General features: G+C 43.6%; 1 protein-coding gene and 1 pseudogene across 1 annotated transcript; one reads left to right on the top strand and one right to left on the bottom strand.

The window, feature by feature from the left end:
* The first annotated feature begins 16,133 nt into the window (after positions 1-16,133).
* LOC103884745 (tripartite motif-containing protein 60-like) lies at positions 16,134-17,348 on the top strand. Its single transcript, XM_021938920.2, has one exon. It carries the CDS (start codon positions 16,515-16,517, stop codon positions 17,346-17,348), a length of 834 nt encoding a protein of 277 aa, XP_021794612.2. The 5' UTR covers positions 16,134-16,514.
* A 3,531-nt stretch (positions 17,349-20,879) lies between these two features.
* Positions 20,880-21,316, bottom strand: LOC108586143 (annotated as a pseudogene).
* Positions 21,317-24,701: the final 3,385 nt, after the last annotated feature.

Below are 24,701 nucleotides of genomic sequence, written 5' to 3'. Positions count from 1 at the left end.
GTCTGAGGAGACACACTTAGAGACAAGCCAGCATGTTGCTCTGGTCACCTAAGAGCTCTGCAGTCCTGGGGCTGTGAGTTGAGGGTTGTTGAGAGTGTGCAGAATCTGACGCTGCTGCTGCTGCCTGCGTCCTACATGGCGCTGGTGGCCAACTGAGCAGTTCTAGGCTCTGCTGCTGACTCTGTGGCTTTGGGCTGCTAACCTCATCAAGGCCAAGTTTCCTCCTCTTTAAACTGTGATATGAACAGTTTGTAAACTGTGTAGAGGTCAGGTGTGGTGGCTCACTCCTATAATCCCAGCACCCTGGGAGGCCAAGGTGGGTGGATCACATGATGTCAGGAATTTGAGAACAGCCTGGCCAAAATATAGTGAAATCCCATCTCTACTAAAAATACAAAATTAGCCAGGCATGGTTGCACATGCCTGTAATCCCAGCTACTTGGGAGGCTGAGGCAGGAGAATCGCTTGAACCCAGGAGGCAGAGGTTGCAGTGAGCCAAGATCACGCCATTGCACTCCAGCCTGGGCAACAAGAGTGAAACTCTGTCTCGAAAAAAAAAAAAGTGTGTAGAGCCTCACCAAGTGTTAGTACCCAGCAGGTGTTTTCTAAGGTATAACTATAGTTATTATTACTTCTGCCATGTAGCTTTGGCTCCTCAGGAGTCTTCTAAAGTCCCTGCCCCTCGTGTGACTTCTCTCACTGTACCTCAGTGCAGCCCCTACCCCTGACCCCAGGGCAGCCCTGGCTCCCTCCTGGCTCCCAGGGCCATGAACAATCCCAGCCCCTGCTAAGCCTCTCTCTCTGCTCCATGCCTGGAGTCTTGAGGCAGTGGACAGGTAACTGGTGGAAAGACGTCTTGGCCAGGCTGAGTGTTTCCTTCTTAATCTCAGCATCTTTAGGTACAGAGTTGGCAGCTTTAGTTCCTGTGCTTCTAAGGAAGGAGAGCAAGGGGAGGGTGTGGATAGTGGGGACCAAGAAGTTCCTAGAGGTAGGCCAGCAGGTGCCCCTCATCCCCCAGATGAGGCAGGTGGAGATGGAGTGGAGAGATTTGGGAACAGGAGGGGCCCCGTCCAAATGGTGATGTCCTGTGTGCATCGTCCTGAATCCAGACTCTGTCCAGACTTCATCGGCAGAGACCAGCGAGTGGATAGCCTGGCTTGTTAGGGATGCCACAACTGATGCCCCAGCTGAGGATGTCCACCTGGGTTCAAATTTCAGCTCAAATCTTGGACAAGACACAGAGCCTCCATTTCAGTGTTCCCATCTATGAACAGGGTCACACAGCATGAAACCCATGGGGCATTAGGGAGTATTAATGAGCTGATGCATGAAGAGTGCTCACACATTGCCTTGGCTCAGCAATGGATGGTGTCTGTCTCTGCTGTCAGAGATCACATGGACCCAGTGTGAGTCCTTCCCCACAGAGAGGGTCTCTGTACACCCTGCAGTGCTGTCCACTTGATCACGTGGCCACAGGAGGTGACAGCAGGCCACGGTGTTATTTAGTGCAATGATACCTCCTGCAGTGGGAACAGGGTCAGGAGGGATTTTTGGGGAGCAGGGCCACTCACTGGCCTAGCCCGAGGTACCCACCTGCCCTGCAACTGTGGTCTCGTGGGATCCAGGTGCTCTCCTCTTAAGGGCCATGACAAGAAATGGGAGTGTCAAGTGGTGGGGGAGTGAATGGCTGACTGCCCCTGCTTCTCTTCCCCAGACAGACCTCTTCCTATATCCTTTCCCCCCGCTTGCATCTCTTCCCAACTTCACCACAGGGACCCCTTCCCAGCCTCACAGAGTGGGGTTAGGGACTCTGCCTGCTACTTTTTTGTCTTACTATTGATTAATAAATAGTACTTACCAGTGACTGCTAATTGTTAATGTGTATCCTCCCTCCCCCTCCCTCTCTCTCTCTCTCTCTCTTTCTCTTTCTCTCTTTCTCTCTTTCTTTCTTTCTTTCTTTCTTGAGTTTCGCTCTTCTTGCCCTAGCTGGAGTGCAATGATGCAATCTCAGCTCACTGCAATCTCCGCCTCCCGGGTTCAAGTGATTCTCCAGCCTCAGCCTCCCAAGTAGCTGGGATTACAGGCACGCGCCACCATGCCTGGCTAATTTTTTGTATTTTTTGTAGAAATGGGGTTTCACCATGTTAGCCAGGCTGGTTTCAAACTCCTGACCTCTGGTGATCTGCCCACCTCGGCCTCCCAAAGTACTGGGATTACAGGCATAAGCCACTGTGCCCGGCCAATATGTTTCTTATTTGTAGAGTGGTTCATGACTATTTTCATGTCCAGAAGGAAAGTGACATAACTTGGTGTTAGAAGTATGGGATTTGAGTCCATGGCCCAGGTTCAAATCCAGCTCCATTTCTCAGTTTTCCTATTTTTAATGTAACATTTCCTGGGAGGCTATGCTAGTATGTCTATTTCAGCACTATTTTCTCTCCCAATGTGATGTAAACAAAGATTTTGTATTGTTTGTTTTTTGTTTTTTTTAAATTTACTGACATACCACTTGGTGGCTAAAGCATTTGTGTTTCATAACTCAAACAGTTATGCATACCTAAATATGACTTGTATAAACTGAATAATAAATGTTATGAAGAGTTCAAATACTACAAGTAAATCAAAAGCAAAAATATTTCTAATTCTTTAGCATTTGGTAAAATCTTTTAACAATATTAGCTTTGAAAAAATGACTCCTGCCTCAGCCTCCCGAGTAGCCGGGATTACAGGCACGCACCACCAGGCCAAGCTAAGTTTTGTATTTTCAGTATAGACAAGGTTTCACTGGCCAGGATCTCAAACTCCTGACCTCAGGTGATCCACCTGCCTCGGCCTCCCAAAGTGCTGAGATTACAGGCATGAGCCACCGTGCCCAGCCAAAAACTTTTTTCTTGTTTATTTTCCCTACTGTAGCTACCTCTGAAGATTAACTTGCAATTTCACAGAAAATCAGGATGTTTTGTGTTAAGGTTGGGCACTGTGGTGCATGCCTGTAATTCCAGCACTGTGAGAGGCCAAGGAAGGTGGATCACTTGAACACAGGAGTTCGAGACCAGCCTGGGCAACATGGCAAAAGCCTGTCTCTACAAAAAAAAAAAAAGAAAAAAGAAAAAAAAAAATTGCCAGGCATGGTGGCACATTCCTGTGGTCCCAGCTACTTGGGAGGCAGAGGTGGGAGAATCACTTGAGCCTGGGAGGTCAAAGCTATAGTGTGGTAAGATCACACCACTGGCCGGGCGCGGTGGCTCAAGCCTGTAATCCCAGCACTTTGGGAGGCCGAGACGGGCGGATCACAAGGTCAGGAGATCGAGACCATCCTGGCTAACACAGTGAAACCCCGTCTCTACTAAGAAATACAAAAAAGTAGCCGGGCGAGGTGGCGGGCGCCTGTAGTCCCAGCTACTCGGGAGGCTGAGGTAGGAGAATGGCGTGAACCCAGGAGGCGGAGCTTGCAGTGAGCTGAGATCCGGCCACTGCACCCCAGCCTGGGCGACAGAGCAAGACTCCGTCTCAAAAAAAAAAAAAGATCACACCACTATACTGCAGCCTTGGGCGACAGAGTGAGACTCCCTCTCTCCCCCAAAGACAAAGGAAAAAGTAAAAATGACGCTTTCTGTTAAGAAGCTCTTCCAGATGATGGGGTTGTAGAAGATAGATTTTATTCTCCATATTAGAATTTTTGGAGTTAGGTTTTTATAGTGTCTAAGCCCTTTAGGAAAAATTTTAAGATATTTTGTTTAATTAAAAAAGTAGGCCGGGCGCGGTGGCTCAAGCCTGTAATCCCAGCACTTTGGGAGGCCGAGACGGGTGGATCACGAGGTCAGGAGATCGAGACCATCCTGGCTAACATGGTGAAACCCCGTCTCTACTAAAAATTACAAAAAACTAGCCGGGCGAGGTGGCGGGCGCCTGTAGTCCCAGCTACTCGGGAGGCTGAGGCAGGAGAATGGTGGGAACCCGGGAGGCAGAGCTTGCAGTGAGCTGAGATCCGGCCACAGCACCCCAGCCTGGGCGACAGAGTGAGACTCCGTCTCAAAAAAAAAAAAAAAAAAAAAAAAAAAGTAATTGCACTTGTTAGAAAGGAAGGAAAAAAAAAAAAAAGAAGGAAGGAGGAGGGAAGGGCTTCAATCCCTGCAAAGCTGTTTCGCAATGACTGTGAGATTAAGAATTATTTTGCTTATTTTAAATGAGAAAATAGAAACTTAGAAAACAAAAGTGGTCAGGCACAGTGGCTTATGCCTATATTCCCAGAAATTTAGGAGGCCAAGGTGAGAGGACTGCTTGAGGCCATGAGTTCAAAACCAGGTTAGTCAACATAGCGAGATGCCCCCGATCTCTACCAAAAAAAAAAAAAAAATTAGCCAGGCATGGTGGCCCATGCCTATAGTCTTAGCTGTCTGGGAGCGTAAGGCAGGAGGATGGTCTGGGTGTAGTTATTCAGGCTGCAGTGAGCTATGATTGTGCAACTGCACTCCAGCCTGGGCAAGAGAATGAGACCCTGTCTCTTAAAAAAATAAAAAATAAAAAGTCACCTAAAATCACACATGTTAGTATAATGGTAGACTTGGAATACCAATCTAAGTGGCTGCCAAGTTGTGGGCTTAAGCTCTAAGATGTAAGAGGGAGCTTTAAATTATTTATTAAAGTCACACATTTTGTAATGGAACAAAATATAGTCTTGCGACCTGCAACTAAAAAATTGGAGGCTATTTTCTGGGACACAGACTTATAACTTCTCTACGAGGCACATCAGCATAGTGATCATTATAGTTTAGCCAGAGACCTGTGTACTTCTCTGTCTATGACTCACACTTAATTCAACAAAGTTTGGATTTGATCCCTTTCAACTTTCCTTCCCTCCCTTTTAAGGAAACGTAAACATTATTGTTTTAACACTTTTTTCTTTTTTAAAAACCTTCTGTGTGTGTGTGTGTATATATATATATATATATGAAATGAGGTTTCGAGATGTTCCCAGGCTGATCTCAAAACCCTCAGCTCAAGCGATCCTGCCACCTCAGCCTCCCAAAGTGCTGGGATTACAGGCATGAGCCATCTCACCTGGCAGCTTTAACCGCTTTTTAAAAAGAAAAGGTATCTACATAAAACAGCTCTTCTAGCCAGGCACGGTGTCTCACACCTGTAATCCCAGCACTTTGGGAGCCGAGGTGGGCAGATCACGAGGTCAGGAGTTCGAGACCAGCCTGGCCAACATGGTAAAACCTCATCTCTACTAAAGATACAAAAAATTAGCCAGGCGAGGTGGCACACACCTGTAATCCCAGCTACTCAGGAGGCTGAGGCAGGAGAATTGCCTGAACCCGGGAGGCAGAGGTTGCAGTGAGCCAAGATCACACCATTGCACTCCAGCCTGGGAGACAGGGTGAGACTCTATCTCAATTAAACACACACACACACACACACACACACAGCTCTTCCTTTTCCTTTTGTTTAGCACCATATTTAAGCAGAATATTTCAATCTATTCTAAAAATAATTGCATCAAAAAAGCTTGATTTTTTTTCTTTCAAAAATTACTTTCAAATAGAAAATACATTTTGATACTTTAAAAAATGCTCAAAATGATACAGAGCAAAATGGTACACAAATATCCTCCCTCTGTAATCTTACTTCCGCCCTCAGAGAGAAACAGAAAAATTTTTTAGAATTTATAAACAATTGGTATGTATTTATGTTAACAAAATATGTTTTATGTGTATTTTACACTACGTTTACCACAGCAGTCACTGTTCAATGTGCTTTCACTCATGAAAATTCATTTAGTACTCAACAAATCTAAGAAGTAAGTTGAACTATTTTTGCCCCATCCCTTCTTTTTTTTAACTAGATGAGAAAGGCAGAAAAAGATAACCTGCTAAGGTCACACAAGGTAGAAGATGACAGAGCATGGATTTGAACTCCTGGAAGCCTGGTTTAAAGTTAAGCCTTCACCACCACTCTTTATTTTCTTCCTCTAACCTGCACAAGTACACAGACACACATATGTGTATGCACACATATATACACAAACGTACATATTTCAGAGTACCTGTAAAAAGTCTGTCATATGTCCTTCCAGAACTTTACATATATATATGGACAGGAAGAGGAAGAGTAATCTGCTAAATCCAGATTGAACAGACACGGAGCAAGGCTACAAAGCATCTTAGAATGTAACAGGCATGAAAAATATTCCTTGGCTGAAAAACTAGATAATTGATAAACTTGGAACAGTCTCAGTGAAGGAGTATGGGTGAAAGCCAGATTGCTTCTGACCTCTTTTTGTAGGGAAGAACATAATAATTCAAAACAATTGGGCGGCGGTGGCTCAAGCCTGTAATCCCAGCACTTTGGGAGGCGAGATGGGGATCAGAGGTCAGGAGAGATCCGAGACCATCCTGGCTAACCCGGTGAAACCCGTCTCTACTAAGAAATACAAAAATAACCCGGGCCAGTGTGGCGCCCTGTAGTCCCAGCTTCGGGAGGGCGCTGAGGCCCGAATAAAGCGTGAACCAGGGCCAGACTTACAGTGAGCTGAGATCCCGGCCACTACCTCCAACCTGAAGCGGCAGAGCGAGACTCCGTCTCAAAAAACAATTGGTCAGAAGAATAATTCATGGAATCATGCTTCAGGTTAATTAGCATCTAGCAGGTGGGCCCCATCCTGTTAAATTACACTGTACCCTATGAGGTATGGTCAGCCATGCAGGAGGATTCAGTGCCATATTGATGGGGTTCTCATCTTTTTTTTTTTTTTTTTTTTTTTTGGAGACAAAGTCTTGCTCTGTCACCCAGGCTGGAGTGCAGATGGTGCCATCTTGGCCGGGCGCAGTGGCTCACGCCTGTAATCCCAGCACTTTGGGAGGCCAAGGCGGGTGGATCACAAGGTCAGGAGTTCAAGACCAGCCTGGCCAACATGGTAAAACCTCTGTCTCTACTGAAAAAAAAAAAAAAAAACCTGGGCATGGTGGCATATGCCTGTAATCCCAGCTGCTCGGGAGGCTGTGAGGCAGGAGAACCGTTTGAACCCGGGAGGCAGAGGTTGCAGTGAGCTGAGATCGCATCATTGCACTCCAACCTAGCAACAGGGCGAGACTCTGTCTCAAAAACAAAACAACCACAACAACAAAAACAAAAAACAAAAGCCGTGGCGCCATCTAGGTTCACTGCAACCTCTGCCTCCCGGATTCAAGTGATTCTCCTGCCTCAGGCTCCCCAGTAGCTGGGAGTACAGGCGCCCGCCACCGCGCCCAGCCAATTTTTGTATTTTTAGTAGAAACGGGGTTTCATCATGTTGGCCACGCTGGTCTCGAACTCCTGATCTCAGGTGATCCGCCTGCCTTGGCCTCCCAAAGTGCTAGGGTTACAGGCATGAGCCACCACGCCCAGCTGATAGGGTTTCTTTCTATCTTAAGTAATTTTTTTTTTTTTTTTTTTGAGACAGAGTCTCTCTGTCACCCAGGCTAGAGTGCAGTGGCGCCATAGCAGCTCATTGTAAACTCTGCCTCCTGGGTTCAAGTGATTCTCCTGCTTCAGTCTCCTGAGTGAGTAGCTGGGATTACAGGCACCAACCACCAGGCCTGGCTAATTTTTGTATTTTTAGTAGAGATAGGATTTCACCATGTTGGTCAGGCTGGTCTGGAACTTCCGACCTCAAGTGATTTGGCCTCCCAAAGTGCTGGGATTATAGGCGGGAGCCACCATGCCTGGCCTCTTGAGTGATGTTTTTGTTTTTTGTTTTTTTTTTAAGTTTTACTTTATGTTCCAGGATACATAAGTAGAACGTACAGGTTTGTTACATAGGTATACATGTGCCATGGTGGTTTGCTGCACCTATCAACCCGTCATCTGGGTTTTAAGACCAGCATGCATTAGGTATTTGACCTAATGCTATTCCTCCCCACACCCCCTACCCCCCAACAGACCCTGATGTGTGTTGTTTCCCTCCCTTTGTCCATGTGTTCTCACTGTTCAACTCCCACTTATGAGTGAGAACACACACAGCGTTTGGTTTTCCATTCCTGTGTTAGTTTGCTGAGAATTATGGCTTCCAGCTTCATCCATGTCCCTGCAAAGGACATGATCTCATTCATTTTTATGGCTGCATAGTATTCCATGGTGTATATGTGCCACATTTTCTTTATCTAGTCTGTCATTGACTGGCATTTGGGTTGGTTCCAAGTCTTTGCTATTGTAAATACCAAGTCTTTGCTATTGTGAATAGTGCTGCAATAAACATACGTGTGCATGTGTCTTTATAGCAGCATAATTTATAATCCTTTGGGTATATACCCAGTAATGGGATGGCTGGGTCATATGGTACATCTAGTTCTATATCCTTGAGGAATCGCCATACTGTTTTCCATAATGGTTGAACTAGTTTACAATCCCACCAACAGTGTAAAAGTGTTCCTATTTCTCCACATCCTCTCCAGCACCTGTTGTTTCCTGACTTTTCATGTTCTCACTCATAGGTGGGAACTGAACAATGAGAACACTTGGACTCAGGAAGGGGAACATCACACCGGGCCTATCGCAGAGGGGAGGGGGAGGGATTGCATTGGGAGTTATACCTGATGTAAATGATGAGCTGATGGCAGCACACCAACATGGCACAAGTATACATATGTAACAAACCCACGCTATGCACATGCACTTACAATCCATATAATAATAATAAATAAATTTTAAAAAAAGTAAATAGTGCTGCAATAAACATATGTATGTGTCTATAGTAGAATGATTTATAATCTTTTAAGTATCTTAATTTTTTTTTTGAGACGGGGTCTCACTCTGTCACCCAGGCTGGAGTGCAGTGGCGGATCTCGCCTTTCATCAGAAAGTTGGGCCCGGTTTAATTATTTCGACTCAGTTTCGAGTAGCTGGGACTACAGGTGCCCACCACCACACCTGGCTACTTTTTTGTATTTTTAGTACAGATGAGGTTTCACCGTGTTAGCCAGGATGGTCTTGATCTCCTAACCTCATGATCTGCCCACCTCGGCCTCTCAAAGTGCTGGGATTACACGCATGAGCACCGTGCTCAGCAATCTTAAGTAATTGGTAACGCCATGTACTGTGACGGGGAAAGAAATCACCATGCCCGGGTGCACAGTTTCAGTTTAAATACTATAATATACATGTTGGGCATGGTGGCTCACATCTGTAAGTAATCCCAGCACTTTGGGAACCTGAGGCGGGTGGATTGCTTGAGCCCAGGTGTTCGAGATCAGCCTGTCCAACACAGTGAAACACCCGTCTGTACTGAAAACACAAAAAATTAGCTGGGCATGATGGTGTGGGCCTGTAATCCCAGCTACTTGGGATGCTGAGGCGGAAGAATCACTTGAACCCGGGAGGCTGAACCCAGGAGGCAGAGGTTGCAGTGAGCGAAGATGGCGCCACTGCACTCCAGCCTGGGCATAAATACATACATACATACATACATACATACATACATACATACATACCATGCACCCACCCCACCACAAAGTAATATGGGGGAAGCTGCTGCTACTGGTATTTCTTTTTCTTTCTTTTTCAGGAGCCACTGGAATTTCAAAAGTTTAGGAACCAGACTTCATCTGTTGATTGTCTAGGTCACACCTCTATTTAACTGCCCACCACACACCCTTTCTAGGATCTATTAAAGGCATCAACAGGTCTTTTTCCCGAATTGTAAAGTCATTATTTCGCAATTCAAATTATTATTACGTCATGTTTAAAATGCTTGACCGGCTTTCCTTTGCATTTGATAAAAGCAAAAATCCTCAACTTTGCCTAAAGGGCCTTGCAGCATTCATTCTCGCCCATCTCATCAGCCTCACAAAAGCTATTTTCCATCTTTTCTACTTCTTACACCTCCCTACGTTTTAATGCCAGCCAAATGGCCTCTTTCAGTTCCTCTTGTACCAAGTTTTTAAAAATCATCATCTGTAGAGGCAAGGCCTGGCTATGTTACCCAGGATTGTCCTGAACTCCTGCCCTCAAGTGATCCTCCCACCTCTGCCTCAGAAGGTGCTTGGATTACAGGTGTGAGCCACCATGCTAAATTCTTTAAAGTTGAGAGGCTCCATATTAGCTCTTCCTTCAGCCTTGAACTCTAACGGTGGAATTGATCCAACGAATGCCTCTTCATCCCTCAAATTCTGCCTGACGTCACTTCCTCAGGTGAACCTGAGTTCATAGGGTGGGGCACAATACCACAGGGCACGCTAGATGTACCCACTCATCCACTGAGATGCAAACTAATCCAAAGGGGAGTTTGTTCCTCTTTCAAGGGTAAAGGATGCTCAAGGACTCCACCCTGTGACCCCAGGCTATGGGAAGCAGCTGACCCTGCAAAGCTCTCCACTCTCTCACCATCTGGGAGGGGATGCTGTGCTGGTGAAGCTTTTAAAATCAACTTGCAGACTTACTTGGACCCTCAAGTTTGATCAAAAATTATAAGAATCTGAAAAGATCTGCCGGGTGCAGTGGCTCATGCCTGTAATCCCAGCACTTTGGGAGGCCGAGGAGGGCAGATCACGAGGTCAGGAGATCGAGACCATCCTGGCTAACACAGTGAAACCCCTTCTCTACTAAAAATGCAAAAAAATTGGCCTGGTGTGGTGGCGGGCGCCTGTAGTCCCAGCTGCTTGGGAGGCTGAGGCAGGAGAATGGCGTGAACCCGGGAGGCGGAGCTTGCAGTGAGCCGAGATCGCGCCACTGCACTCCAGCCTGGGTGACAGAGCTACACTCGTCTCAAAAAAAAAAAAAAAAATCTGAAAAGATAGCCAGGGGAATTAAATGTTAGTTGGGGTCAACTGGGCCCTCATCACAGAGGAGGGCGCCCCCAGCTCTCAGTCTTCACACGGTCCCTGCACCCGGGGTCACAGAGCATGCGCAGAGCCTTCCCACCCACTTCCGGAGAAACCGCCAATCACCGCGCAGGCTGAGCCCCAGGCAGGAAGCCGCGAACTTGGTGGGATTGGGGTTTGAGTACTTCCTCGCCGGCTAGGTGGCTTCTGTCTATCCTGTGGCCAGGGTTACCGATCTGTGTGCTTCAGGTGAGCTGAGAAAGCCGGAGGAAAGGCCCAGAAGGGTCTCGACAGGAGGCTTAACTGGTCAGGGGCTTCCTGAACATTCTCTGTGCCCAGACCTCCGAGTCGCTGCCTGCCCACGACTGGATCTCCTTATTCTCTGGCGAGGCTTTTGTGAGAAATTCAAGATTGTAGCGTTAGAATGGGGGTGGTGGGCCTGCATCAATCAAGCTTTCAATGTTACGATCCAAGTTAGGGTTTATGAAGTGGCCATGTTTCTTCAAAGAGTTAATGTACGTGTTTGGGAGTGGGGTTTGGGGAGTTAAGGGAGTGAAGTGGTAGCTGCCAGTTGAGAACCCACCAGCCTACATCGCCTGCACCCTTGACCTATGTAAGCATCCGTTAATCCTCACAAGGGTCTTACAGGTACGAATTATTACTTCTACTTTGTAGATGAAGCGCATTAGGTGCAGGCATGTTAACAATCAGCCAGTATGATGACGGTTGAAACTGAGAGCTTGGAATCTACCACAGGTTTTATTTATTCCTTTAACAAGCTAGAGACATATTCCCACCAATAAGCTTGCTGCCTGATGAGGGATTTTTACACGTTAGGTAAAGAATTGCAGAGTAGCTGTAAAATCACATTATAACGGTGATATATGACATGATGGGGAGCTAGGCAAAAAACTCGAACTAGATCTTAATGGATATTTTTGCTTTGTTTTCCTTAAAGCGTAGGTTCACAAAGTACATCATCTGGGAACTTAGGAAAAAAACAGCCCTACTGAATCAGAAGCTGGAGATGTGGCCCAAGCAATCTCTTACCAAGACCTCCACGTTATTATAATGCAAGGTAAGATTTGAGAACTGCCTCCATAAAGTAATAAAAGACCAGTGGAATGTTTTCACTTGGAAGATGAAAGGATTCTATTTGTATTTGAGAAGATCAATTTAGCTACAGACTTAAGAAATTGGAGGCACCATTGTGTATCTAGGAGAGAGACATAAGTGGTTTAAACGAGCGTGGTGACCATGCCTGCAGAGCTGTTGTGTTCACTTAATGTCCTGATTTTAAATAGTAGAGAAGACTGATTTGTGTGTATGCTTGGGGAAAGGAGGGCACAATGATACCTGGAGTGAATACCTGTCGTGTCCTTTGCCCCGTGCTAGAGTCCTTTTTTATACATGTTTTCTTAAAAATATATTTTTTCTTCTGATTTGACAATTTTTTGTAATGATGCTCTGCAGTTTACTAACTGTTGACATTGGGCAAGATTCTTAAAATTTCTTCAGCCTCAGTTTTTTCCAGTCTCTGAGTGTTTCACACGTCCGTGTGAAGAGATCACCAAACAGGCTTTGTGTGAGCAACATGGCTGTTTATTTCACCTAGGTGCAGGTGGGCTGAGTCCGAAAAAGGAGTCAGCAAAGGTAATGGGATTATCATGAGTTCTTATAGGTTTTGGTATAGGCGGTGGAGTTAAGAGCAATGTTCTGGGGGAGGGGGTGGATCTCACAAAGTACATTCTCAAGGGTGGGGAGAATTACAAAGAAACTTCTCAAGGGTGGGGGAGATTATAAAGAACATTGATCAGTTAGGGTAGGGTAGAAACAAATCACAATGGTGGAATGTCATCAGTTAAGCACTATTTTCACTTCTGTGGCTCTTCGGTTGCTTCAGGCCATGTGGATGTATACATGCAGGTTACTGGGGATATGATGGCTTAGGTTGGGCTCAGAGGCCTGACACTGAACACCCTATGCAACCTCACCCCTGTTCCCATGCACTTTCTGTCTTTCTTGCTCTGCTCAAAAGTACCCATTTGAAAGTATTTAGCAGGCCAGGCGCGGTGGCTCAGACCTGTAATCCCAGCACTTTGGGAGGCCGAGGTGGGTAGATCACCTGAGGCCAAGAGTTCAAGACTAGCCTGGCCAACATGGCGAAACCTTTCCACCTCTACTAGAAATACAAAACTTAGCCAGGTGTAGTGGCACATGCCTGTAATCCCAGCTACTCGGGAGGCTGAGGCAGGAAATCACTTGAATCCAGGAGGTGGAGGTTACAGTGAGGCAAGATCGTGCCACTACCCCTCAGCCTGGAAGACAGAGTGGGACCCCGTGTGGGGAAAAAAAAAAAGTGTTAAGAATTGGGAGTTGCCATATCCTCGCTTAGTGTGGGATGGTGGGAAGAGCGGTTTATTAGAGACAGTGTTCTTTATTTTCTTTCTTTCTCCTCTCTTTTATTCTTTTCCTTTCCTTTCCTTTTTCCTTTTTTTTTTTTTTTCCTTTCCTTTCCCCTTTCTTTCCCCTTCCCCTTCCCCTTCCCTTTCGTTGAGATGAGATTTTGCCATTTTGCTCAGACTGGCCTCGAACTCCTGGGCTCAAGGGATCTGCCCACCTTGCCTCCCAAAGTTTTGGGATGACAGTTGTGAGCCACCATGCCCGGTCATTGTCCTTATTTTCTGTAGTTCTGTGTTCAAATTTTTCACAAGTTAAATGTACGCTAATCCTTGGATATACACAGGGTATTGGTTCCAGGGCACCCTGAAGATACCAAAATCCATGAATGCTCAAGACCAATGGATGCAGATTCTGCATCCTAGGAATACTGTATTTTCAATTGTATTCACAGTCAATTGTGTTAGTGGATACTGAACTTGCTGATACAGAGGGCTGACTATTTAAAGTAAAGGATATATTTTAAAATCCTGAAATTTCTGTCATACTCCAGAATTAGTATAGGAAAATTTTTGAAGCACACCACTACTACAGTGAACCTGTTGGAAGTTACTGCCTTTATCAATCATTTGAAGATTAGCAACCTTATAAGACATAACAACTTTTAGGTTAAATATTAATGTGCTTTGGGTTTTTTTTTTAAACAGAATCTTGCTCTGTTGCCCAGGTTGGAGTGCAGTGACATGATCTCAGCTCACTGCAACCTCCACGTCCTGGGTTCAAGTGATTCTCCTGTCTCAGACTTCCAAGTACCTGGGATTACAGGTGTATGCCACCACACCCATACCCAGCTAATTTTTGTATTTTCAGTAGAAACAGGGTTTTACCATGAGGCCAGGCTGGTCTCGAACTCCTGACCTCAAGTGATCTGCTGCCTTGTCCTCCAAAAGTGCTGGGCTTACAGGTGTGAGCCAACATGCCTGGCCAAATGTGCTTTATATGCAAGTAAATATACGTATCTATATATATATATGTATTTCATGTAATAAAATATAACATGGGATAATAGAATTATATGGATTCACCTAAATTTGTATGTGCTCTTGAGATTTTCTGAGATTGTCTTATAATACTTTTTATTTATTTTTATTTTTGAGACAGTTTTACTCTTGTCATCCAGGCTGGAGTGCAATGGCATGATCTCAGCTCACTGCAACCTCCGCCTCCCAGGTTGAAGTGATTCTCCTGCCTCAGCCTCCTGAGTAGCTGGGATTACAGGCACCTGCCACCATGCCCAGCTGATTTTTGTATTTTTAGTAGAGACAGGGTTTCACCATGTTGGCCAGGCTAGTCTCGAACTCCTGACCTCAGGTGATCCACCTGCCTGGGCCTCCCAAAGTGCTGGGATTACCGGTGTGAGCCACCGTGCCCAGCCTATAATACTTTTTACTGTATATGTATTAAATGCCAAGTACTGTGGCAGGTGTCTTAATTTATTCATTTATGCTTAAAACGTAATACAGTATTTTTTCCTACTTTCTGAGAAGTGAAACTCAGAGAAATTAACTTGACCAAGTACATGTAACTAGTTAAGTGTTACCATTGGATGAATACCCAATTCTGTTAGGTATTGCTATCTGTCAATTTGTATTTTTTCTTTTTTCACCGTTGTAGTGTTGGATCAATAAGCCCATTTTAACCCGTTAAAATATTTGGGATATATTGGCCAGGCACAGTGGCTCACACCTGTGATCCCAGCACTTTGGGAGGCCAAGGTGGGTGGATCACCAGAGATCAGGAGTTTGAGACCAGCCTGACCAACATGGTGAAACCCCATCTCTACTAAATAGAAAAATTAGCCAGGCACGGTGGTGCATGCCTGTAATCCCAGCTACTTGGGAGCCTGAGGCAGGAGAATCACTTGAACCTGGGAGGCAGAGGCTACACTGTGCCAAGATTGCGCCATTGTACTCCAGCCTGGGTGACAAGAATAAAAAACTCCAGCTAAAAAAAAAAAAAAATTGGGGTAAGTTATTAAATATGAACAACTGAACATATCAAATATGAAAAATGTAAGATGATTTGATATATAGAGAGATGCATAGGATGATGTGGGAGTGTAAAGAAGGAGCACTACAACTTAGTAATTGAGTATCATGCCAGTGGTTATGCCAATTAGCATAATGTTGGATAAGCGTGTTCAAATTCTTGTAGACTCTGCTTTTACAGCTCTAATTGAGGATAATAGCTCCTAACTTATGGAGTTGTTCTGATGGTTTAGTTGTTGAACAACTTATGGAGTTGTTCTGATGGTTTAGTTGAACCTGTGACTATGTGGAAGATCCTAGATCCTTAGCATAGTGCCTGACATATAATAAATTATCTTAGAGAACATTTCTCTTGGGCTGAGTCTCTAGAAGGACCAAAACTTAGTCCTAGGAAAGAAGTGAGGGTGGGGTAATCTATGCAGCAAGTGGTTTGTGAAGAGGGAAAGCGTGGCACCTAGGTTGGTTGGTTGGATGATTTTGGCCCAGTACTTTAGGGGACTGTAGCCAGATGAAGATAGTGAAATATGAAGGGCTTTGAATGGTGAGCTAAGGTGAAAAATGTTGTCCTGACTTATGGGGAGTTATGAACAGATTGAGGGCTTAACAAGTTTCCAGAAGCTGCCATTAACATGCCAAGTCAGTAAAACTGAAAGCTGGCCAGATTTCAAGGTCTGGGGAAGATATCCACTTCTTCCCCAGACCTAGTGGGTCATGAGCTCTAGAGAGCTAGGCCTTGCTAAACTAAAAGAATTATCTTACCTACCATCTTTGTTCAAGGCTCAGTGGAATTTGTGGTGGCCCTGGCTGACCTCTGAGCAGAGGCTAGCTGTCCCATCTGTCTGGACTACTTGAAAGACCCAGTGACCATCAGCTGCGGGCATAACTTCTGTCTCTCCTACATCATTATGTCCTGGAAGATCTAGGTGATAGTTTCCCCTGCCCCTTTTGCCACTTTTGCTGTCCAGAAAGGAAATTTGTAAGCAATCCCCAGCTGGGTAGTTTGACTGAACTTGCTAAGCAACTCCAGATAAGAAGCAAGAGGAAGAGGCAGGAAGAGAAGCATGTGTGTAAGAAGCATAATCAGCTTTTGACTTTCTTCTGTCAGAAAGACCTAGAGCTTTTATGTCCAAGGTGCAGTTTCTCCACTGATCACCAGCATCACTGTGTTTGGCCCATAAAGAAGGCTGCCTCGTATCATAGGAAGAAACTGGAGGAATATAATGCACCGTGGAAGGAGAGAGTGGAACTAATTGAAAAAGTCATAACTATGCAAACCAGAAAATCACTGGAACTGAAGAAACAGGTAAAACATAGGGCAGAAGAAGTCAAGTCTGAATTTGAGCAACTTAGGTTATTTCTGCAAAATCAGCAAGAGACTGTTCTTAGGCAATTACAAGATGAAGAGATGGATATTTTAGCACAACTAAATGAAAGCCTAACAAAATTTTCAGATTATACCTCCTCATTAAAATATCTACTCAAGGAGATAGAGAGCATACATGTGAAGTCAGAACTGGAATTACTGGCTAATGTTAAGGATATCTATCACAGATATAAAAATTTAAAATTCCCTGAACCTTTTTCATTCAAATTAAAAGAATATGGTTACCATCTGCCTCCACAATATTCTGGCCTAAACAAAATCATCAAGCGATTTCAAGTAGATGTAATTCTAGATCCTGAAACAGCACATCGTAAACTTATAGTCTCAGAAGACAGAAAAACTGTGCGGTATGGAAATACAACACAAAACTTACCTCGTAACCCAAGAAGATTTTATCTCCTCCCAGCTGTTCTGGGTTCTAAGGGATATAGCTGTGGCAGGCAGTACTGGGAAGTAGAAGTGAAAGACAAGCCTGAATGGATTCTTGGTGTCTGTAATGACTCTCTTCCCAGGAGGAGGAAGAGTCAACCAATTTTAGTACAGGATGGACTATGGGGAATTTGGCGATCTAGTCAGAATAATTATATTGTATTGGGCCATAAGGAAATTATTCTGCTGCCCAAAGTAACACCTAGTAAGATTGGCATTTTTTTAGACTATGAAATGAATGAGGTTTCCTTTTATAATTTGAATGATAGACTTTCTCTATACTTTTAATGATGATTTTACAGGAATACTTTGGCCTTATTTTTGCTACTGAAACTGACTCAGGACTCTTAAAATTTCTACAGTAACAGATTCTGAATGAAGAACTATTAAAAGACTGTCATTTTGTTTCAACTATTAGACATAACTGAGCCAGTGAATCTAGTTTTGGCTATTCTGTAATTTGTCCAGTTTTCCCCACAAAAAAACAGAATCGTTTATATCTCAGTTTCAGCAACTTCTAAAGATATGTGATTATAGGACCTACTTTATAATAAATTATGGAGTCAAGCCGGTGTGGTAGTTAAGCTCATTCCAGCATTTGAAGCGTCGAAAGGGATCACTGAGGCTGGGAGTCTGCCACCAGCCTGATCAATATGGAAATCCATCTCTACTGTAAATACTACATTGCTAGCGCATGGCGCACGCTTCAATGCCAGCTGCTCAGGAGGCTGAGGCAGGAGAATCACTTGAACCCGGGAGGCGGAGGTTGCAGTGAGCCGAGATTACACCATTGCACTCTAGCCTGTAGCCTGGGCAACAAGAGGGAAATCCTCTCAAGAAAAAAAAAAATTATGGTGGGTCAATGACAAACTACCTTAAAAATTCTAAGACAAAATACTTGAAAAATGTATTGCTGAAGGAATGTGTTATATAAGAAAACTATTACTCCTATAATTGCCAGTAGAAGCCCAATAATGTTTTTTCTGTGTTGCCTATATATTTTTCCTTTAAGTCTTTTTTTTTTTTTTTTGAGATGGAGTCTCGCCGCCACGTGACTGGAGTGCAGTGGCACGACCCTCGCTCACTGCAACCTCTGCCCCTGGCTTCAAGCATTCTCCTGCCTCAGCCTCCTGAGTAGCTGGGATTACAGGCATGCACCACCATGCCTGGCTAATTTTGAATTTTTAGTAGAGACGTGGTTTCTCCATGTTGGTCAGGCTGGTCTCGAACTCCCGACCTCAGGTGATCCACCTGCCTCGGCCTCTCAAAGTGCTGGGATTACAGGCATGAGCCACTGCGCCTGGCCAAGATTAAGTCTTTATTAAAGGCATTCATCATTACTCTTGGACTACCTGATATGTAAAGGTAGCCACTATCAACTTTTTTTTTTTTTTTAATTAAAATTTTCTTTTTCTTTTCTTCTATATTGCCCAGGCTGGTCTTGAACTTGCGGCCTCACGCAGTAAATCCTGCTTCAGCCTCCCAAAGCACTGGGATTACAGGCATTAACCACCATGCCTAGTGCCACTTTTCCCTTTCATCTATTTACCTCAGTATTCCTAAGTAACTTTTTTATTCTGTGCGTCTTTGTCAGTACTGCCTTAGTCCTATAGAAACTGAGACGTCGGTCGGGTGTGTTGGCTCACGCCTGTAATCCTAACACTTTGGGAGGCGAAGGTGGGCCGATCACCTGAGGTCAGGAGTTTGAGAGCATACTGGCCAAAATGGTGAAACCCTGTTTCTACTAAAAATACAAAAAAATTATTGGGAGGCCGAGGTGGGAGGATCACAAGGTCAGGAGATCAAGACCATCCTGGCTAACACAGTGAAACCCTGTCTCTACTAAAACTACAAAAAAAAAATTAGCCAGGCATTGTGGCGGGCGCCTGTAGTCACACCTACTCGGGCGGCTGAGGCAGGAGAATGGTGTGAACCCCGGAGGCAGAGTTTGCAGTGAGCCGAGATTGCGCCATTGCACTCCAGCCTGGGTGACAGAGCAAGACTATCTCAAAAAAAAAAAAAAAAAAATTGTCACATGTAGTGGCACATACCTGTAATCCCAGCTACTCAGGAGGCTGAGGCAGGAGAATCTCTTGAACCCGGGAGGCGGAGGTTGCAGTGAGCTGAGATTGGGCCATTGCACTCCAGCCTGGGCGACAAGAGCGAAACTCCATCTCAAAAACAAAGGAAAGAAAATGAGATGGCACTCTTAACATCCTCCTCTACCACACACATGTATACACACAACCACTAGATAATCTTCTGTTCCCTCCGGACAGAGTACCTTCTAGTGCTGTTCAGTTCCTGTCCTTCACTTCACTTTGGGAACTGATCTCTAGGCTCAGAATCCATCTTAACTTAGTTCCATGTTTTCCTCCTTAGGTTTATTCTGTTAATTCAGAGATTAATATCGTTCAATAGATCACATATGTAACATGTGGAAAAACTTGTGTCAACAAAAAAGACTGGTGAGCTTTTGATGGGATTATGTTGTATCTTTTTAGATTAATGTGGAGAAAATTGACATCTTAACACATCAGCTAGCAGATATAACTGAGACAATGAATCTAGTCTGTTCCATCAATTTTTATGTCATTAACTTGTCTGAAATGTGTAGTTTTCAATGTACATGTGTTTAGCATCCTTTGTCAGATTTGTCCTTAAGTATTTGATATTTTTATGTTGATTATTTCAATTCTAATTGTTCATTACTAGAATATAGAAATTGATTTTTGTGCATTAATCTTATTTCCCATTAGCTTGCTAAACTCACTTCTAGGAGCTCTTATGTAGATTCCATTGGATTTTCTGCAGAGGTAGTCATGTCATGGGCAAATAGAGACATCGATATTTCTTCCTGTGTAAGCTAGATCATTGATCATCCGTCTTTCTTTCTTTCTTTCTTTCTTTCTTTCTTTCTTTCTTTCTTTCTTTCTTTCTTTCTTTCTTTTCTTTTCTTTTCTTTCTTTTCTTTCTTTTCTTTCTTTTTTGAGATGGAGTCTCGCTCTGTTGCCTAGGCTTGAGTGCAATGGCCCTATCTTGGCTCACTGCAACCTCTGCCTCCCGGGTTCAAGCGATTCTTGTGCCTCAGCCTCCAGTGTAGCTGGGATTATAGGCTCCCACTACCACACCCGGCTAATTTTTGTGTTTTTAGTAGAGACGGAGTTTCACCATGTTGGCCAATCTGGTCTTGAACTCCTGACCTCAGGTGTTCTGCCCACCTCGGCCTCCCAAAGAGCTGGGATTACAGACGTGAGCCACTGCACCCAGCCCAAAAGCACAGTTTTTAAAAATCTAGGCTTATAGTTTCAATTATTGTTTACAAAATTTTTTTGATTTACAAATATTGCTTTATAACCATTCCTGCCAGCAAAAGTTCAGAAGCAGCCACTCTGAACTTTTCAGCTCCTTTATAGTCACCAAATCACATTCTAATAATACTTTTGGATTTTTTAGTTTGAAGTATTATGTCCCACTTTGGAAGATAAGAATTTGGAACAGCCTTCACCCAGTGGCCCTTCTAATAGAATTTATCATTTTTGTTTTAGAATATTTTCTCATATTTATTTTGATTATTTCAATACCATTGAAATAGAATTTATCATTTTTATTTTAAAATACGGTCTCACATTTATTTTGACTATTTGAATAACATTCATTTATCAGCCATGCATTGTGCAGTGATTGGCATTTTGTTTTTTCTATAACTGTTCCCTGTAGTAAATAATCTCATTGTCAGTATGCTTTGTTTTCCATGTTCTTAACCTTTTTTTTTTTTTTCATTTAAAGTTTTAACCAAAGCTTCTATATAAGATTACTTTATTTCTGCATCTTCTCAATTGTTTCTTTCTTGTTTTGCCCTTTTCTTTTCCTACTTGGCGAGATTTGACTTTCTTTTCAAGGATCTTTTTGCAGTCTTTGTCCAGATTTAGCCTAGTGATAACTACCTTACTGGCGTGAATGCCTACATGGACAGTTGTGCCATTAGCCTTTTCCCACTGCACCTGTTCAGTGTAGATGACGTATTTCTTCCTGTAAACCTGGACTGCTTTCCCAAGTTGCTGACCTTTATAGTGTCCTCGTACAACCTGAACTTCATCATCCTATTGGATGGGCATGGATCAAACGTCATACTTCTGTCTCAGCAATTTGGAAAGAAAGGAAGACAAAGTCTTCCTGTGACTGTGGGAAGGTGCATTGAAATGCCTTTTGCGGTTCTTGCTTCTGTCAGAAGTCACAAAGGGACTGAACTTCATTTTGGCCGCTCCCACTTCAGTGATGGCTGCAAAAGGAAAGAGCTCCATGTTCTTATTCTTAATTCGTTCCCAAACTGTCCCCTGCACTTGTCTGATTTCCTGAATTCATTTAAAGGCTTCTGGCTTTACACCATTTTCATCTTGCAGAATACTCTCAAGGAGCCGTCTAATCTGCAACGCAGGCACATTGGTTCACTAAGCCAGCTGCTCAGGTATCTTGGAGATATTCTTGGCATCTCTTGAATTGTTTTACCTGTTTTTATGTTTTTCCATTTGGAAGTTGGTTTCTTGTTTAATTGGAGCACATCCTTCAGTAGCTTTCTAATAAGGCTCATGGGAAATAAAGTTTTTGAGACCTTTGTTTTTTGTTTTTTCTTTTTTTGAGACGGAGTCTCGATCTGTTGCCCAGGCTCAAGTGCAGTAGCGTGATCTTGGCTCACTGCAAGCTCCGCCTCCCGGGTTCATGCCATTCTCCTGCCTCATCCTCCTGAGTAGCTGGGACTACAGGCGCCTACCACCACGGCCCGCTAATTTTTTTGTATTTTTAGTACAGTCGGGGGTTCATCATGTTAGACAGGATGGTCTCCATCTCCTGACCTTGTGATCCACCCACCTCGGCTTCCCAAAGTGCTGGGATTACAGGCGTGAGCCACCATGCCCGGCCTCTGAAAATGTCTTTAGTCTATCCTGATATTTAATCAGAAGTTTTGCTGGGTCTGGAATTATAGTTTTGAGACAATTTACTCTTACATATTTGTAACCTTTTAAATTGAGAAATATATAGTTATATCTGCAATGTATTATGAAATACATGAGCATAAACAAATGTTCTATAAGCATGACATTTAGTCAGTTACACAAATTTGGTCAGGAACTTGCACCCAAAGTCAGCTGGCATTATAATGGATAAATTTAAGCTCCAGGTACTATTGCAATGCTTCAATTATTTTTATTTTTTATTTTTTTGAGATGGAGTCTAGCTCTGTTGCCCAGGCTGGAGTGCAGTGGCGTGATCTCTGCTAACTGCGGCCTCTGCCTCCTGGGTTTAAGCAATTTCTTGCACCTCAGCCTCCCAAGTAGCTGGAATTACAGACACGTGCCACCACGCCTGGTCAATTTTTGTATTTTTTGGTAGAGTCAGGGTTTCACCGTATTTCACCATATTGGTCTCGAACTCCTGACCTCAAGTGATCCACCTGCCTCAGCCTCCCAAAGTGCTGAGATTACAGGCATGAGCCCCCACGCCTGGCCAGTTATCTTAATCTTAACCCATCCAGAGAAAATTACATACCTCCTGGCTAAATTACAGTAATGAATTATAGTAGACATCAAAAATAGGATGACATTGGTGAAATGCGTTATTAGAGAAATATGGATTAACTGAAATATTTGAGGATCTGTGAACTGTGAACACAGTGGCTTCCTTGGACAAGAAAACAATCATAGTTTAAAGACAATCATTTTTGTAGGTGATAAAGGGTTTTGTAAATGAAAAATATAATTGTGTATTTCCAGCATCCCTACTCTGCACTCCTCTTGCCAGTTTCTGGCTACTTAATATTCCACCACCAACCTTATGTCCCAAGAAATCATTGCTATAATATTCTTTTCCCTATTTCCCCTACATAATCAGGCTTCTTCCTAATTGTTCTATCCCCCACCATTGCCTAAAACTGCTGCACTGAGGTAGTGGGAGTAAAAGCATGCATTTGAAATCCCATACTAGGTTGGGCAGTTTGTGGCAGCTATCAATTTATTGCCTCTATTTTATCTTTCAAAAGAATCCTCAGCTTTGCCTTTGTTGATTTTCTGTCTTGTTTCCAATTTCAATTTTATTGATTTCTGCTCTACTTTTATTTTTCAAGTTCTCTTGCATGCTTTTTACATTGAAAAGCCGCTACATTTGCTTTTTTGATTTATAATTTGAAATACTGTATTTGTATTTTGCCTTCAAAAATATTTAATTTTCTCCTGAGACTTACTCTTTGACCCAAGGGGTATTTAGAAGTGTACTAATTTTCACATTTTTGCGGATTTCTCAGAGATTTTTCTATAATATCAACTTTAATTTTGTATGTTTCTGTTCTTTAAATGTGTGAGGGTGTGTTTCATAGCCTATGATGTGGTTTATCTTGGTGAGTGTCTCATAGAAACTTGAAAAGAAGGCTGATTTTGAATTTCTGTTTTTTGTTTTTATTATAGACAAGATCTTAACTAATGTTGCCCAGGTTGGACTCAAACTCCTGGATCCAAGTGATCCACCCACCTTGGACTTCAAAAGTGCTAGGATTAAGACAGGGTCTGTCTATATTGCCCAGGCTAGCATTCAATAGCTATTCACAGGCACAATCATAGCCCACTGCATCCCCAAACTCCTGGACTCAGGAGATCTTCCTGCCTCAGCCTCCTGAATAGCTGGGACTATAGGTACACACCACCATGCCTTGCTTCTCTGGGTTTAATCAACCATGTTTTAATGATTAAGTTTTAATCTCTTCTATTAACTTTTTATTTATTTATTTTTTGAGACAGAGTCTCGCTCTGTCACCAGGCTGGAGTGTAGTAGTGCAATCTCGGCTTATTGCAATTTCCGCCTCCCAGGTTCAAGTGATTCTCCTGCCTCAGCCTCCTGAGTAGCTGGGACTACAGGTATGTGCCACCACACCCAGCTAGGTTTTTTTGTTGTTGTTTTTTTGTTTTTTTTGAGATGGAGTCTCGCTGTGTCACCAGGCTGGAGTGCAGTGGTGCAATCTTGGCTCACTGCAACCTCAGCCTCTCAAATAGCTGAGACTACAGGCGCACACCACCATGCCCAGCTAATTTTTGTATTTTTAGTAGAGACGGGGTTTCACTATCTTGGCCAGGATGGTCTTGATCTCTTGACCTCGTACTATGCCCTCAGCTGCCCAAAGTGTTGGGATTATAGGCATGAGCCACCGCGTCCAGCCTAATTTTTGTACTTTTAATAGAAACTGGGTTTCACCATGTTGGCCAGGATGATATCGCTCTTGACCTCGGTCATCCACCTGCCTTGGCCTCCCAAAGTGCTGGGATTACAGGCATGAGCCATCGTGTCTGGCCTTATTGTATACATCTTTTAAAAACATTTTTTAGTGGTTCTTCCAGGGGTTTATAGTATACATTTGAAAATAATTTGAGGCCTCCTTTAAGTGAAATTATACTGTTTCCCTTTCAGTTTAAGAACCTTGTAATAATAGTATATTCCCAATTCTCACTGATTCTTTGTGGTCTTGTATTCATGCAATACTTTTACATATGCTGGAAAAATACTCTTTTTTTTTTGAGATCTGAGTCTCTGTCGCCCAGGCTGGAGTGCAGTGGCCCGATCTCAGCTCACTGCCAGCTCCACGTCCTGGGTTCACGC

The sequence above is a fragment of the Papio anubis genome, chromosome 3 (genome assembly GCF_008728515.1).
Source record: "Papio anubis isolate 15944 chromosome 3, Panubis1.0, whole genome shotgun sequence".
Taxonomy (NCBI): domain Eukaryota; kingdom Metazoa; phylum Chordata; class Mammalia; order Primates; family Cercopithecidae; genus Papio; species Papio anubis.
Note: the sequence above shows the minus strand (reverse complement) of the source record. Positions and strands in the feature narration are given on the sequence as shown.